The following is a 15,167-nucleotide window of genomic DNA, read 5'->3' on the forward strand; positions in this document are numbered from 1 at the left end:
TTAATAAAAAAAACAAGCTTTTACTTTAGATCTTAAATATTAATACTTGTAAACCACATGAAGCTTCATAAGAAAAGTCTGCTTCAATAAATTTATTGTGCAATTAGGCCAGGACTAAATCAAATACTTCAGCATCTGCTTGGGCTCTAGGTTCTTCTTAGTAGATTTCATTATCCCAGCACAAAAAAACTAAACAAAAGCCCATCTAACTAAGAGGTAGAAACACAGGCAACTTTGAAACGTTACGGCGGCACACCAATGATTACAGTTTTCTTAAAATATTGTAACATTTGGAGGATAAGTATTGCAACCACTCATGTAATAAAAGACAACAGAGGGACAGATAACAAAGGGGGGCAGGGGGGAATCTCCCGGTGAGGGAGAAACGGTCGCAAAAAAGGAAGATGCTCATCAGTGACTATGAAGAGCACTTTTATTTAAAAAAAACAAAACCAAAAAAAAAAGGGGAAAACAGGTTTTTAGTAAGCATAGGTTGACTAAACACGCACCTTAATTCATTATGAAATGTTTTGCCAGCTTATGCTTCACTCTCACTTCAGTGGGCCCCTTGCCATTAATTATACTTTCACAAACAAAGGCTGAATGTCGCCTATTGTTGAGGATTTTCAGTACGCGGAGCACTCTGCACTCTGCAGCCTGTCGGGTGATTTTAAATCCCCTCACTGTGTCCAAGCATCATGTGTGTGTGGTGTGACGAAAAGGGAATCCAGATTGGGCCCTTACAGAAGATCACAAAGCAGATCACTGACAAGACCTTTTTTGCTAACTTGTCTTATACTTGTAACTAGCATTAGCGAAGATCACCACTATTTTTACTTATTGAGGGGGAATCCTAAACATTCTTAAATAAAGCAGTTTCCTAACAGGGAAGGTTCAAATCAGTAAAAATTGAGTGGAAATGAAAAACATGCAATACAGTGAAAAAAAAAGTTACAAAACTAACACAGTCAGAGCAAAAAGAAAAAAAAAAAAACACATGGTTGAGCCACTCCAGACTTCATGTAGCTGATCAGGACACAGATCCAAAATCAAACATCCATTAGGCAACAATGATGCTTCTCAGCCTAACGTCACGGTGCAGGTGGTAACGCATGAGGCCCTACAGGTACAAGCTTTTTCGGTTTATATTTGCAAGACAGAAGCAGCTGAGTGCCACGTGGTAGTGGTTAAATTAAGCATGGAGTTTAATAAAGGAAAGGCGAGTGTAATAAGAAGATAAGGTTGATCTTCTACACCATGATGCTTCTGCTTGGTTTCTCAATCTGCTTCGTCCTCAGACTCCTCCTCCTCTGCCGTCTCCAGCCAGGTGAGCCACTGGTTTACCTGACGGGGGAGAAACAAGGTGAACATCTGAACACAATCCTGTCAAGCTGTAGAAAACTAAATCACTTGATATTTGACTTTAACTGTTTCATCTAATTTTTCAGAAACACAAACTAAAATGAAGAAAAAAAAAAAAAAAATCACAGAAACAAATAACTAAATCCCGCTGTGACGGCATTACTGTACCTGGAATAAAGCTTTTCCTTTTCCAGGGAATTCTTGGGTAATGTCTTCTTTCCATGCAAGGAAGGCTTCTTCTTCAATGATCTCCATGTCGTAGAAGTTGACAAAGTAGCGCAGCAGCATGCCTTAGTGCACACAAGTTAAATAAGCATTAATTCATAATAATAATAAAGTGAATAAACTGATCTAAATACGACGATAGCAGTTTCCAAACTCCTGTTTTCTGGCATTTCTGTACTGCAATTAACTATTGCTTACCAGCCAGCACATTCAGCATGACCAACATATCTGCAATAAGCTTATATTGGCCTCACTGCTTCATTGGTCTAGCTGTAGCAGACTGTCCAGGACACTGGGGTACAGTACCTTTAGGGAACCCGCTGGCGTTGCAGTGCACCTGCAGGGCGTAGAGGGCGCTGACCTGCAGCTCGGTATGGTCGTGCAGGAACTTCTGCATGACGGGCTTGAAGGCCAGCAGCAGCTGTTTCTCCTGCTCCAGCTGCTCTTTGGAGGGGGCCGCGAGCTGCTCGTCGCCCTCCGCCACGCACAGCTCCTGGGAGATGTACTGGAGGAAACTGGGGAAAGATCAGAGGGTCACACCAAGTCAATGTATATCCTTGCATTTGCACACACAAAACAAGCCTGGCGATTTTCAGGCAGCGTTTGATCGTCAGTGTTCATCATAACGGAGGAAATATCTACCTGGTCATGAGGATGTTGACAAAGCCTTTATCAGTGTGAAGCTTGGGAGAGATGTTGTCTTTAATCCACTTGTAGATGGACTGTGGAGAGGGGTCTGCCTTTATCTGCTTCAGCAGCTCCTTCTCCAGCTTCAGCAGCGGGAACAGGAAGCTCAGCCCCTTCCCCTCCAGGATCTCCAGCATGCGGTCCTTGTTCTGATCGATTTCTGCGGAGCAGTCAGTCATTCAGACAGAGAGTCGCAACGCTCACAACAGCCTGCTCAGTGGGATGTTTGTGTTTCTGCTGTGATGCCTCTTTAAGGTAAAACTGATGGGACATCGGTTAAGAGGAGGGGTGGTGGGAAAAGGGGAGGGGACATACCTGGGAGCATCTTCTGCATGTTGACCTTGCTCTGCTGGAAGAGGTCGGTGAGCCACTCCCGGTCCTTCAGCTTGGCTGTCTGTTGCAGGCAGAGCAGGAAGAGGGGGAAGTGGGTGCCGTTCTCCAGGGGGTGAGCCAGCTCGGCCACGCTCACCAGCTCTGCGATGATGGCCCGGGCCGCAAACTGGGCCAGGTAGGACTTCACCAGGGGCACGTCCAGCTCGATCTTAGGGCACTGGTCCAGGACGTTGAGGAAAGCCTGCAGGAGTGGGATTAAATGCCAGAGCATGAATAATGATGTACCCCCCCAATTCTGTGCTCATCAGTGGAAAATGTGCCATCAATAATTAACAGCAACCTTTGTGGGTAATTCATTATCATTTTGAAAATGTCAGAGTGAAGTGGGAGATGGTTTTGTTTCCTCTTTTTTCTGTAATCCCTGTTGATATTTTATGCTGCGTTGAACATGACTGATGGGAATCATTTCTGGGAGTGACCCATCAGTACCACTGCTTTTTTACTGATTCTAACTATCGACATCTATTTGTGATGCACACCTGCATGAAGTTCTCTCCAGTGATGAGGCCCTCGGTGCGGAGCGTGTGGATCAGAGTGCTGGCGTGCTCCTTGTCCTCATCGGGACGGTCCAGGGAACACACGATGATCTTACTGAGCATCTCTGGCAGGAAATGCTTGGGAGCCTTCATCTCTCGCACGCCGCTCACAGCCTCAGTCAGGTTCTTGCTGTTCAAGTAGTCAGTCATGATCGCCTCCTGGAGAGAGGATTCGAGTGCACAGAGATGAGCTGTGGTCAGTGTGAGCATCAAACAGGAAAACTAACATGAGCTATAAACTATCCTGAATGCCTCTAACTGAACTGAAATTTATGTTTGTAAGGGTGTTTACCCTGACTGCCTGCAGTAAATGTACATGTCATAGCGACAAATATAAACCTAATCAGGCAAGCTACAAAGGAAGCTGTGTGTTTAGCCATGTTTTATCCACTACACCATACCAATTAGTGTTGTTTAAACAGAAATGTGGGTGGCAGTCTCCTGTTGATTTATCCTGGGGGGGTTTCTCTGCACAATTACACATTGTTTATGAGGTTAGAGATAAAAACAAATTCATCAACTTAATGGTTTTGCCTACCGTCATCTTAAGCAGTTCCTCCTTGGCAGGAGGTGGTTTCTTGTTTGTCTTCTGAGGTTTCTCTTGGATGGGCGGAGGGTTGGTCTTCAGGCCAAGCTGTGGAGGCTGAGGTCAAAGGGTATGTAATTATTACACAGACACAGCTCAGCCGACAAACCCCAACATTTTAATTGCTTTGTTTTTCTCTAAAACCGAACATTTTCTTTTTCCCCATGCTTATGAACATTTTAATTGCGCTCTACATTCTCATCTATATTTATGCCCAGTGGTACACTGGTTTCTTACCTGTCCCAGAGGGGGGGTTTGAGTGCGTGGGGGCTGAGCACTGGGAGGCATCATGGTGGGGATCTGAGGCTGGAGCTTGGGTACCTGGTTCTTGTTGAGGAGGAATGACTGAGCAGGCCTGAGGCTGATCTGTTGGACCGCGAGGCAACATGAACGCAGAGCACATAATGGGATCAGTCACAACCTTTATAAAATTCTAACTCTGCATAGTAGCTACGTCCATGCCCTCATATCTCATAATCGCAGTCAGCGGACCTGCCACCAGTTTGAACAGAAGAGGAGAGGGAGTGGAGGAGGGACAGGAAAGATGGAGGAGATTAAAGATGGAGTAAAGGATAGAGGAAAGACTGGGTGCAGGTTGCATTCCTCAGAATAACGCGTCTTTCTATAATCAGTGGGCATGAAGACTCAACACTTGAACTGCACAAAACAGCCAGTAATGAAACTGAACATTTGGCTTGGTGCCCTGTGATGTTTCAACTTTTTAATATTGTTCAGCACAGTAAACGTCTATTACCTCATCGGCATTGAGCTGTCCTTTCTTGCTGAATCGTGGAGGCATGTCCTTGGACTGGACCTGCTGCTGGGCCATGTGGTTCTGGTTCTGGTTGAGGAAATGCTGGTTCTGAACCTGACAAAAGTCACATGAGCATAAAGGATCTGTTTTTGGAACTCTGACCTCGGGATATGTGGAGAAACATTGCTCATCGTTCATTGGCTGGTTTACCTGGTTGGACTTAACAAAAGACTTGGGCCCCATGTCGAACTGTGACTGTGGTGGAGGGGCGATGTGGCCACCGTGGCCGTTGAAGAGCGGGTTGGTGCGATGGCGTCCCATCGTGGGCGAGTACCTGTCCTGAATAACCCCTGGGCCAGTTCCAATCCCACTGCCTGAGAAAACAAAGTGCAAAGAACAGAGCAGGCAGAAGATGCACAGGATCAGTACATGAAATAGCCACCCCAAGGTGTTGTTAAAAAGAGAGAGAGAGAAATTTCAACAAAAACAATAACAATAAAAAGTGAGTACAGCATTAACGCCGAATATTTAACAACGTGATGTGGCTCCACAAGACCCCACTGAACAAAACCCATACCTGGCATCTGTCCAAACATGTCGGCCAATCCCCCAAGAGTCTCCCTGTCCAGTTTCATTCTGTTAGGCATGAAGGGGCTTTCCAGGAAGAAGTCCATCCTCATCCCCTGAGACATGGGTGCTGGGATGAAAACACCCAAATCCTATAGAAACACACAGAGCACAGCCTGAGTCATCAGATTGTCCAACAACATGATTAAAAGTCAAACCCAAGTTTTCAGGCATGCAATAACAGACTACGCGGTTGATATCAAAACAAGAACTTAATTATATCCTGTGCATGCTTTATTGTCAGGGCAACATCCTGCTGAGTCATAGCTCTCACAGTAGGGTGCTTGCTGGTGTGCGGAAAGTGGTTCTTCATGAGAAAGATAGGATTAAAATGAAACACGTTTATTTATAGACCTTTAACACATTATTACACACTAATTATTAATCATCCCAAAATGTGGGCGACCTAAACAATGAGCACCCTAATTCCACTGGACTCACTTTCACTGCATCCTGACGGATCTGGTTAATCGTCTTTGGTCCGTTGTCAATGAAAGCCTTGCGGGGGACCCAGTTGTTTTCTCGCAGTTCCACTGTATCTTGCAGCAGGAAGCGGATCCTAGCGGGCAACTCCTTGTTGTTCATTAAGGATCGCATACGGCCAAAGTACTGATCCATTAAAGACTGGAGAAAGGATGGAGAGGGGGAGGGTGGGAGTGAGAGGCAGCTGAGCTTGTACATATAGCAGTGGCATCAGGATTTCCATTTGCACTGGCTGTGAGCCAATTGGGGCATTAGGTGAAGCAGTGTCCACACAGATGGTGGGACCTGAAATGACACCGTACACCCAGGCAGGACCACAAAGGAACAGAAGAGAGACTAGCAGCTTAAAAACAAAAACTTGCCTGCTAAACCCAAAATGTAAAATGTTTGGTTTTAATTTACTGCCCTGATATTTTTATAGAAATGGGACATTCTAGTCATATACAGCCTCTACAGATGACTGTGCTTCATGGGAGTCATCAAAGGCTGGAGCTGTTACCTTTGCTTTCTCATGGTCGAGTCTCGGCCCCACTGTTCTCATTATCTGACAGAGGCACTCCAGATCCTCCCCCATATCCTTGAGCTGGACTCTCTTCTTCTTTTCCAGAAGCTTCAGAGGAGTTTAAGGAGAGAGAGAAAGCCAAGGGGGGGGGGGGGGGGTCATACAAGGTATTCTCTGTTTTCATGAAGGTATGCATTATTTCTTTTGAGACTAACCCACATGGTCATGCACAGCCTTACAAATAAGAAACAGTGACTCAAAACATAATCAAAGGATGTGAATTTCAAATGAAGACAAAAAAACAAGACCGTGCCCGTACTGTTTTGATGCACTTATGAAGGATAGATTCATGGATGAGGTCGAGTTTGCCAAGTTCCCCGATGAATTTAATGTTGCCAAGCATCTTGATCTTGGCAATGGCACGCTGCTCCTCCTCCTCAGAAGTAAGAGGGTTGTCATGTTTGTCATAGACTGGGGCAAAAGGGGAGGAAATGCAGTTATTCAACAGGCTACGGTAAAACGAGCCACTGAATGTCTTACAAGATGCAAAGATGGGGACTTACTTTCAACATTTCTGGTGCGGTTTTCAAATTCATCTTGAAGCTTGGAAATCAGCAGTCTTCTGAAGGTCTATAACAGCAACAAAACATCCACTGGTTAGATAAAGCACAAGAAGCAACATCGGAGGAAAGTGTTTCCATAAAAGAACAGATTACAAAAACACATTAGAACTATTTGCATTTTATATTTGAGTTGCAAAGGGGTGTTAGAAGGAACAACAAAAAATCATTTAGAAAAAGCCCATTAGCTTTTATCAAGAGCAGAGTGGTGGTGCTGTCTTTATTATGGCTTGCTCAGCAGAACTGTAATGGTATGAGTGTTATAGAGGAGAAAACAAATGTACTAGAGGTTTAAAAGAGTATTTAACTGTCCAGAAAAAAGCCACACTTACTGTGCTCTGCTTTTGGGATGTTTGGATCTCAGATGAAGGGCCATCAAAGTTTGGTGCGTCCTCTGCCAAGCGCAGACATAGCTGAGCATAGAGCGAGCTATACTTCGGCTCTTCTAGGGCTTTGTCTACAATCTGAACCGCAGAGGGAGGCAGGGGGGAGAAACCAGAGAGGGACCGCTCAGGTCATTAAAACATGCAGTGTATGGGTATGAGTCACTCAGAGCAGCCTGCCAAGTATCGATGAATACATTTCCATTTAGCAGAGCACTAAAGAATAAAAACGTAAGCTTACCAGCAAGATGATTCCTTTAAGGACGAGTTTTGAATCTACGCCCACGTTCAGGAGCTCAAGGCATAGCTTGTCAAACTTCTCAGGCGTGAGTTTGTTGAGTATGCTAGAGAAATAAAAACAAGAGGGGAAGGGAGAGGCAGCAAAGAGTATGAAGTCAGTATGACTGTGCAAGATCAAGATGTTGTCATGACATCATTTCAAGTTTCAAGGTTTTCCCATACACTCAGTTGCATGTGGCTATGTGCAAACATTTCTCAGGACCACATCAGTAAAAACAGATTCCATACTGATTTTTAAAGAAAGCAACCTACCAAGTAACCAAACCCCCACCCCTCTAGCTGGGTTTTGCTGTAAAATGGGAGCACCTCCTCCTTTACCCAAAGGCTCAGTGACTTTGCAGACACACACCACATTACACTGCTTGCATAAAATGAAACCTGTTGTTGACGCTTGTTCAACCACCATTTGGTCTACTAATGCCAGGCAACAAACCATAAACCAAAACAATCATATTTGCAACATAAAACTGTGAGGGTCAAATTAACATTTAACTAACTCTGATGATATGATAGAAACCACCTTTCTTCCATGACAAAGCTGAGCAGTATAACGACTCAGGCTGACCTTTTTAGGGTGTATTCAGGGACACAGTGTGACTATCACAAGACAACAAGTATCAAGACTTACATGTTTAAGGTTAATGCTAAGCTAAGCCCACTCAGTTATTGTGTTACGTGTGAGTTAATGTTAGACATTTTGTTTTTCTGATCATGAATTTAGAAAAGCGGTTCAGCGAGAAAAGAAACTGTGCTCGGTACATGACCAGAAAGCCTGTGGGATTTCACCTTTTTTCAATTTAGGTGTACAGCAGCACAAGTCTGGTCTAAATCTGCCTCAGTTATTGTACGTCAGTAAACATGTCCAGTAGGTTATTCAATTTCTGAGCTCAGACTGCAGAGTCAAACGTCTGCCTCCTGTGGTGGCCAACCAGCAAACCTACATTCCAGAGGGAAACACTGTCATCCCTTCATCTTTTGTACTTGTAAACATCACCTGATGCAGAGGGGAATGAGGCTCAAGTGCCTTTAGCAAAGCACATGCTATCTTAATGACTATAGAACTACACAATTCAACAATCTGTCCCTACTGGACTCACAACATTGATAGTACATGAAGTATCAGCAATACATGAGCAGCAGGAAATCATGCAGTACATGTCTGATAAACCGCCTAAACTCCTGATCTGGTCTTTGACAGCTTCAGCAGAAGGCTGACTAAGAAAGAGCCACTGATGGCAAACTGAAAATTGACTTTTTGACAGTAATTAGGTATTTTCTCTGAATCAAGCTGACTTTGAGTCCTGTAACCTTTGTCCAAGATACTGTTCCAACTTGCAAGATTATTGTTCAAACATTTACCGGCATTTTCTTCCAGAGAGCTCTACTGGCCTGAATGAATGTTTGCAAGCCAAACCACACTAATCTGTCAATGTGATGGGCTTTGTAAATTTTGGGAGAATTGGACTGCACACAACTGAAATTGTTCAAGTGCCAACAATCCACACAAGGGCCACAAGAGATCAAAATTCTTGCACACTATTACTGGGTAAGACTGGATAAAGGGTCAAAGAGAAGGTAACAAAAGTTGTTTTGTCTTGGGGATGGATAAATAACTCTTCCAGTATACATATGGGTTTGAACCTTACCCCCTCACTTTCCTGAAGATTGCATCGTGTCGCTCTTTTTCGTTGCTGGAGTTGACATCTCGTCTAGTGCTTCGTGAAGGAACCCATCTCTGAACGCTTTGCCCTGGGGTTTTCCCCAGGAACTCGCTGCAGAAGTAGAAGCAGAGACTGAGCGAGGTGGCACACAATATGATGACATTGTGGTTGGTGCAGGAAAAACACACAGATGCCCTTGTAATATAGCTCTTTGTTGTAGCATAAAACCTAATCGCTTACAATACTTATTTTACAAGTGACTGCACACTCATACTGCAAATGCTGCACTGCCTGGTCTCTTACCAGTCTAACACACAGTGGAGCCGCAATGATCCCAGACTGCCCAGGTCCGTGAACTATCTCAGGTTGACCAACATAATGTTACAGGACTTCTGGGTATTCAAATCAGAGTTTCCTGGAATTCGGGCGCTCTTATCAACAATGTTGTCTATTTTTTTTCTACAGCGGAGCAAACTACTAACAATCGTCACTGGTGCCAGTGTTATTAATAGAATCACTATAGATTACACATGCTCTAGAAAAAATGCTAAATGACAAACCTGTTGCCGACAGTCTTGGGATAGTGCTGAGGTGCACCCCTACCACCTCCTCCCCCCGAAGAAGCACTGCAGAGGCAAACACAAAGATTAAACCACATTAGGTAAATGCAACACTGCACAAGATGAAATGATCCTTTATCTTCATCTGAAGATTAACTGTACTGTTTATTCATTCACTTAGTCTTCATTTACACTGACAAGGGCGCTGGAAACAAGTACCTTCACTTATAAGTGAGATACATTTAGAAATGGAACAACTAAAACTTAAGTATAAGAATACAATCCAATCAGCCAGTAAGATTAAAAAAAAAGTTTTTATTTTTATTTTATCATTTCGTTGTTTTTGAGGAATAATTTAAAAATAGAAACTGAGTAGGAATAATGGCTTGGCCTGGCCAAAAACTTACTTAGATCCAGAGATGCAGCTTCAAGAATGACAATGCGCACATTTTTAAAGAGCAATGGCAAATACAGTGCATCTAAGGTAATGGCGTATGCATTAAAGCACAATTCAGTCAACTGAAGCTGAAACATGTATCCATGCTTTAGCCAACACTGCATCTTCCACAGATAGAACCACACTGTGTCTCATAGCTAATTTCTGTGGTTTACATCTGGTAATCGCTCACAAAATGAATCTATTACTGGATTAGCATTAATTTAGTTTTCAGTTATGCGGCTAGCAAGTTTCACTACCCCCCATCTTCTCTCTGTGAGTGTTGTGGTCTAGACTGTTGAAGCTTTAAAACTTTATGTGATGTACAAAGGCTTGGGCAACATGCATGGTTTCAGGTGCAGTGGAAAAAGCAGAACAGGTCACTTCACACTGACTGCTCTGTTTGATCACACACATCACGGTCCAATAATACTCAAATTTTCATGGCAGTGTGGGGAACTCAATGCAAGTCAAGACTGTTTAATCATTTTAATGGTCAACACAATCAAATGCCTCCTGAAATATCATGTGAAATTTCTGAGACTCACTTAGAATTAGACTGCAACCATGCAACTGCCAACTTTACATTTAACATACAGCATACCTGAGCATTTGAAGCCTCTGTTTACATTTTAAAACTTAACACAGATTGTGAGGCATCCTGTTAACGGAGTGCACTAAACTGGGAGCGAGCTGCTATCAGCACCACACAACCAACAGGACAGAAATCCTCCCAAGGCTCATTATGTCTACCCAACCCCCCCTGTACAAAAGGTTTGACAAAGAGAAGTGTCTGACAGCCATTTTGAGCCGTCCCACATCCTGCTTTGTTCTAAAGGCCGGAAGTTCCTGCCCAAAATGCTAGCAGAGGGCTATCCGTGGAAAAAAAGGATCTCCATGTTGGTATTTCCTGTGTAAGCTTTGGTTTATTACCTGAAACGAGAAGCACCCCCTTCTGCAATCACACTCTCCACTTTGGCGGCTTGACAATGAAGAGTACTCAAAAGAATAATAATAATAGGAAGGGAGGGGGAAAACGGTGCTGAGGAAGGAAAAAGGAATGTAATTAGTGACTGCACTGGGGTTGGGGAAAACAACACATTGTAATAGACTGGGCATAGACACAATTAGCTGTAATGTTATTAAACAGGCATTAATCAGGGCAATATGAGTTATGCAACGTTTTTAAGGACAACGTCAGTTAGCCAGCTTAGCTTGATAAACAGTTCAGCAGCAAAGTCTTTGTTGTAGGCCTAGCCTCTATCGAAAACTCAATTTATCACAGCAACCCCCCTTACTGTAATCAAGTATAAACACGATAGACTACCATATCTCAATATAGTAGTTGATGACTGATGCGCTCGTTTGGCACAATGACAGCAAATGCCAAAACGTAGGAATCTCTGCTCGTCTTTTCTCGGCTACAACAAAGCAAAGGTGCGTCAGCTAACGGGCTAACGCCACCCGCTAACGGTACCTAATTAGCCAGCTAAGTTGCTAAATCCATAAGTTGGCTACGTCACGACACTGTTAATACGTTTACCACGTTTCTGTGTCATTATATGATGCAGTCTACAACGGGTGTAATCGCTTGTGTAACCTAACGTGAGGGGGGATGTGTTTGCAGTTACAAGAGAATATTGTTGCTGTCTGATCTGATGATGCTCTATGTTAGTTTGCTGCTCTGATCGATGATGGGGCTAGCCTGCAAACTTAACGTTACTGCTACACCATAATGCAGCGAAATAGGGCAGGGCAGCGTGGTTAGCCGCTAACGTTTCCAGTCGACTGTGCTTGTATCGCCATCCCATCATGGCTGAGACTTGACATAAGGATTTAAGGCCAGTACAGAGGCGATCCCGGGCCGAATCCAATGTAATGGAACTAAGCAGCTAGCCATGTTAAATGACAGTTAATGATGCTCTGCAACGTTTATTTTGATGCAAATACCTGTTAGAGTAGCTAGGCGATGACGCCATTTTCTACTTGAATGTAAATCAGCTGAGCCATCAGCAAGCTAGGCTATCTGCCGGCTCCTAAGCTAATATCCCACAGTTAGCTTAAACAAGCTGCTGTAAAACGTTACTATCTTAGCTTGCTAGCTAGCAGAAGCCATTTTGGATGAACCGGTGCGGTTTTGTAAGGGAGAAAAATCTGCCTTACCTTTACCAAAGCAACTTCAGTTTTGTATTTTTGTTTGACTACCAAAGAAGAAATAAGACAGTTGTAAAAGAAAAACGAGTTTTGCGACGGATATCAGGAGAGCTAAAAGCAGAAAGATGACCGCACAAACACACACATCAATCCCCTGCTCGCCGTCTGGCTTGTTTGCGTTAGCTAGCTAGGAGAGCTCAAAAGCTTGCTGCCTTATGGGGGCAGAAAAGTCAACAATTTGCATTGGTCACGTATATTGTTGCCATCTCAATTCTGACCAATCACAAGAAAGATGTGATTTGAAGGCGGTTCCAGTAGCACAATTCATCCAATGAGAGGCATCCTGGCACAAAGGAAGCCGCCTTCTTTGGTTGATTGACACACAATTTAACATCTGCAGTGCAGGAAAAGATATTGGTTATCTGCTCAAATTAATGAAGATTAAAGCGCTCATTTGCTTCTAAGAGAGTACACAATTAGTTTCCCAACCAATAAATTAATCTGCAAATTCTTAAACAGAAGTGTGAATAATAGATAATAACAATGAATTCAGGATGTGTGGAAAAACGTCCATGTCAATATTTATCATATGACCTGAAGTTGTTTTAAGATATGCAAATACGTCCTACAAATGAGCATAATACAGTTTTAGATAACTGTAACTTTCATTTTGCTTTTGAAACTTAATGTTTACTTTATTATTACCTCAACAGAATTTAGCTATGGAGAACCAATAGACTGAATAATTGTCTATAGTCCTGTATTGTTTTTCCAAAGCATATTCTTAAATTTGGTAATATAGCACTGAAACAAGTCTCAAGAGTCAGTCTATTCATTTTCAGTGTTTGTATTTGGGATAATATTTGGGCCTGGATTACAAATTAGTTAAAGAAAGGTAATTGGAGAGGGTCATAGCAACCTTTTTGGCAAGCTTGATTTTTTTCACCACTCTATATGTAGTAAAGTTGTGATATACATATATTTGTGTGTTTATACTGTATGAAGAGAGGTAACATTTATAAAGATATAACACCAGAGATAAGATATAATATGTACTCTCCTATGTGTTACCAGAAGTATTTTTTTTTTTACATTTGCATCTTCTAGAAATTAGTGTCAGTACTATAAAGAAAGACAGGCACTTCTTTTTTTGAGAAAATTACAATGTACCATGTAATTTTTTGATTGACACTGATGAAATAATGTAGAATCCCAGTTTGATGGTTGACTTAATAACAGACACACATCCACTCTCTGAGCACTAGATTAGGAGCATCACATAGGAGCAGTTCCTCCATTTGTTCTCAGAACAGCCTCAATTTTTCATGGTGTTGATTCCACATTCCTTTGAGATTCTGGTCCATGTTGATATGACTGTATCACACAATTTCTTCTGATTTGTCAGCTGCACACTCATGCACACGGTGCATTATCATGCTGGAAGTGAGCAGTGGAAGATGGTAAACAGTGGCCATTAAAGGGATACACATGGTCAGCAACAATACACATGCCGTGGCAGTCAAACCACGATTGCCTGGCATTAAGGGGCCCACAGTGTAGCCAAGAAAACATTCCCAACACCATTACACCAACACTAGTCTGGAGTGTTGTCACAAGTCAGGTTGGTTCCATAGATTCAAGTTGTTGATACCAAATTCTCAAACTACAATGTGGTCCTCTGCTGTTATAGTCCATCTGTGTTGTGTATTCTGAGATGTATTTCTGCTCCCCACAGTCATGAAGAGTGGTTATCTGAGTTACCACAGCCTTTCTATCAGCTTCAACCAGTCTGGTCATTCTCCCCTGACCTCTCTCATCAACAAGGTGTTTCTGTCTGCAGGACTGCCGCTCACTGAGTGATTTTTGTTTCTCACACCATCATGAGTAAACCTGTTGCTGCTTAAAATCCCAGGAGATCAGGAGTTTCAGAAATACTCAAACCCACCTGTCTGACACCAACAATCATGCCCATGGTCACTGAGATCACATTTTTTTTACCCCACTCTGTTGCTTGGTCTGCTCGGTGAGTGCACAGCCCAGACTGTTAAGCAGTGGACAGATGCTGTGCTTCAGCACATTCAGTTTAAAATAAAATAATCAAATACTATGTTAAAGTGTCAAGTCTCAGTTTAATTTGAGTAGATTTACATCAATATATAAAAACTGTGGGCGATATAGAGGGAAACATAAAGAGAACATTTCTGTTATTTCTGAGGTATTTCTTGTTTAATTCTGATGGATTAATAATTAAGAAAATCATTAGGTGGGTTTATTTCAGGGTTCAGGTGACCAGAGCTTTGTTTTAATGTGTTGCACAGTTATTGTATCAATGTACATACACAGCTTCCTTATGATAGTGTACACGTGACTTCTGATGGATGGATCAGTCATCAGGAAGCTTGAATCCATGACCTTCCATTTATGATTTCATCCACCCTGTTACCCTTGTGCTAAAGGCTGCTGAAGAAAATCTACTGTCCGTTGTCAGTCACAGTCCAGTCTCGAACAGTTATAACTTTACTTCATTTTCACTTTATCCACAACTGCCAGGTTTGGAGCTGCATCAGTCCAGGTCAAGGGCAAACTGCCGCACATCACTCAGTCTGCTGAGAAGGGGCATGGGTCACGACCTCCTCCTCTCCATGCAGCCAGGAAAATAATTGGGGACCTCCATCACCCTAGACACCACAAAACTCCCCGTGGCACTTCCAGTTAATCAACAGTCCACCTCTTCACCTTTCCTGCAGCACTGTTGCCAGAAATACATCAGCTCACAGTAGGACGCAAAGTGGGAAATGTAATGGTTTTGTAGAAACATCTAAACTCAATACTCAATATTTGACCCTGAAAATGAAACGGTCAGTTCGTGTACGTCTTTGAACTTTGCAGCTCATCCTG

The 15,167-nt window shown here is 42.9% G+C and overlaps 1 protein-coding gene and 1 non-coding gene across 2 annotated transcripts in view; both read right to left on the bottom strand.

Moving 5' to 3' along the window:
- Positions 1-441: 441 nt before the first annotated feature.
- The window catches only part of eif4g2b (eukaryotic translation initiation factor 4, gamma 2b), a 35,360-nt gene continuing 20,634 nt past the window's right edge, over positions 442-15,167 (bottom strand). The window contains exons 2-21 of the mRNA XM_018672576.2: positions 11,049-11,157; positions 9,680-9,745; positions 9,105-9,230; positions 7,400-7,502; positions 7,108-7,239; positions 6,719-6,785; positions 6,475-6,626; positions 6,153-6,263; positions 5,612-5,794; positions 5,121-5,262; positions 4,754-4,917; positions 4,544-4,657; positions 4,027-4,155; positions 3,742-3,846; positions 3,147-3,362; positions 2,590-2,848; positions 2,230-2,434; positions 1,894-2,102; positions 1,531-1,652; positions 442-1,344 (exon numbers count right to left, since the gene is read on the bottom strand). Coding sequence (XP_018528092.1) covers positions 1,279-1,344; positions 1,531-1,652; positions 1,894-2,102; positions 2,230-2,434; positions 2,590-2,848; positions 3,147-3,362; positions 3,742-3,846; positions 4,027-4,155; positions 4,544-4,657; positions 4,754-4,917; positions 5,121-5,262; positions 5,612-5,794; positions 6,153-6,263; positions 6,475-6,626; positions 6,719-6,785; positions 7,108-7,239; positions 7,400-7,502; positions 9,105-9,230; positions 9,680-9,745; positions 11,049-11,157 — 2,780 coding nt within the window. The 3' untranslated portion in view covers positions 442-1,278. The remainder of the gene's footprint in view (positions 1,345-1,530; positions 1,653-1,893; positions 2,103-2,229; positions 2,435-2,589; positions 2,849-3,146; positions 3,363-3,741; positions 3,847-4,026; positions 4,156-4,543; positions 4,658-4,753; positions 4,918-5,120; positions 5,263-5,611; positions 5,795-6,152; positions 6,264-6,474; positions 6,627-6,718; positions 6,786-7,107; positions 7,240-7,399; positions 7,503-9,104; positions 9,231-9,679; positions 9,746-11,048; positions 11,158-15,167) is intronic.
- On the bottom strand, positions 4,248-4,428 carry LOC127142940 (small nucleolar RNA SNORD97). Its single transcript, XR_007814050.1, has one exon. It is a non-coding gene; the product is annotated as a small nucleolar RNA SNORD97 (small nucleolar RNA).

This window comes from Lates calcarifer, linkage group LG10 (genome assembly GCF_001640805.2).
Source record: "Lates calcarifer isolate ASB-BC8 linkage group LG10, TLL_Latcal_v3, whole genome shotgun sequence".
Classification (NCBI taxonomy): Eukaryota; Metazoa; Chordata; class Actinopteri; family Centropomidae; genus Lates; species Lates calcarifer.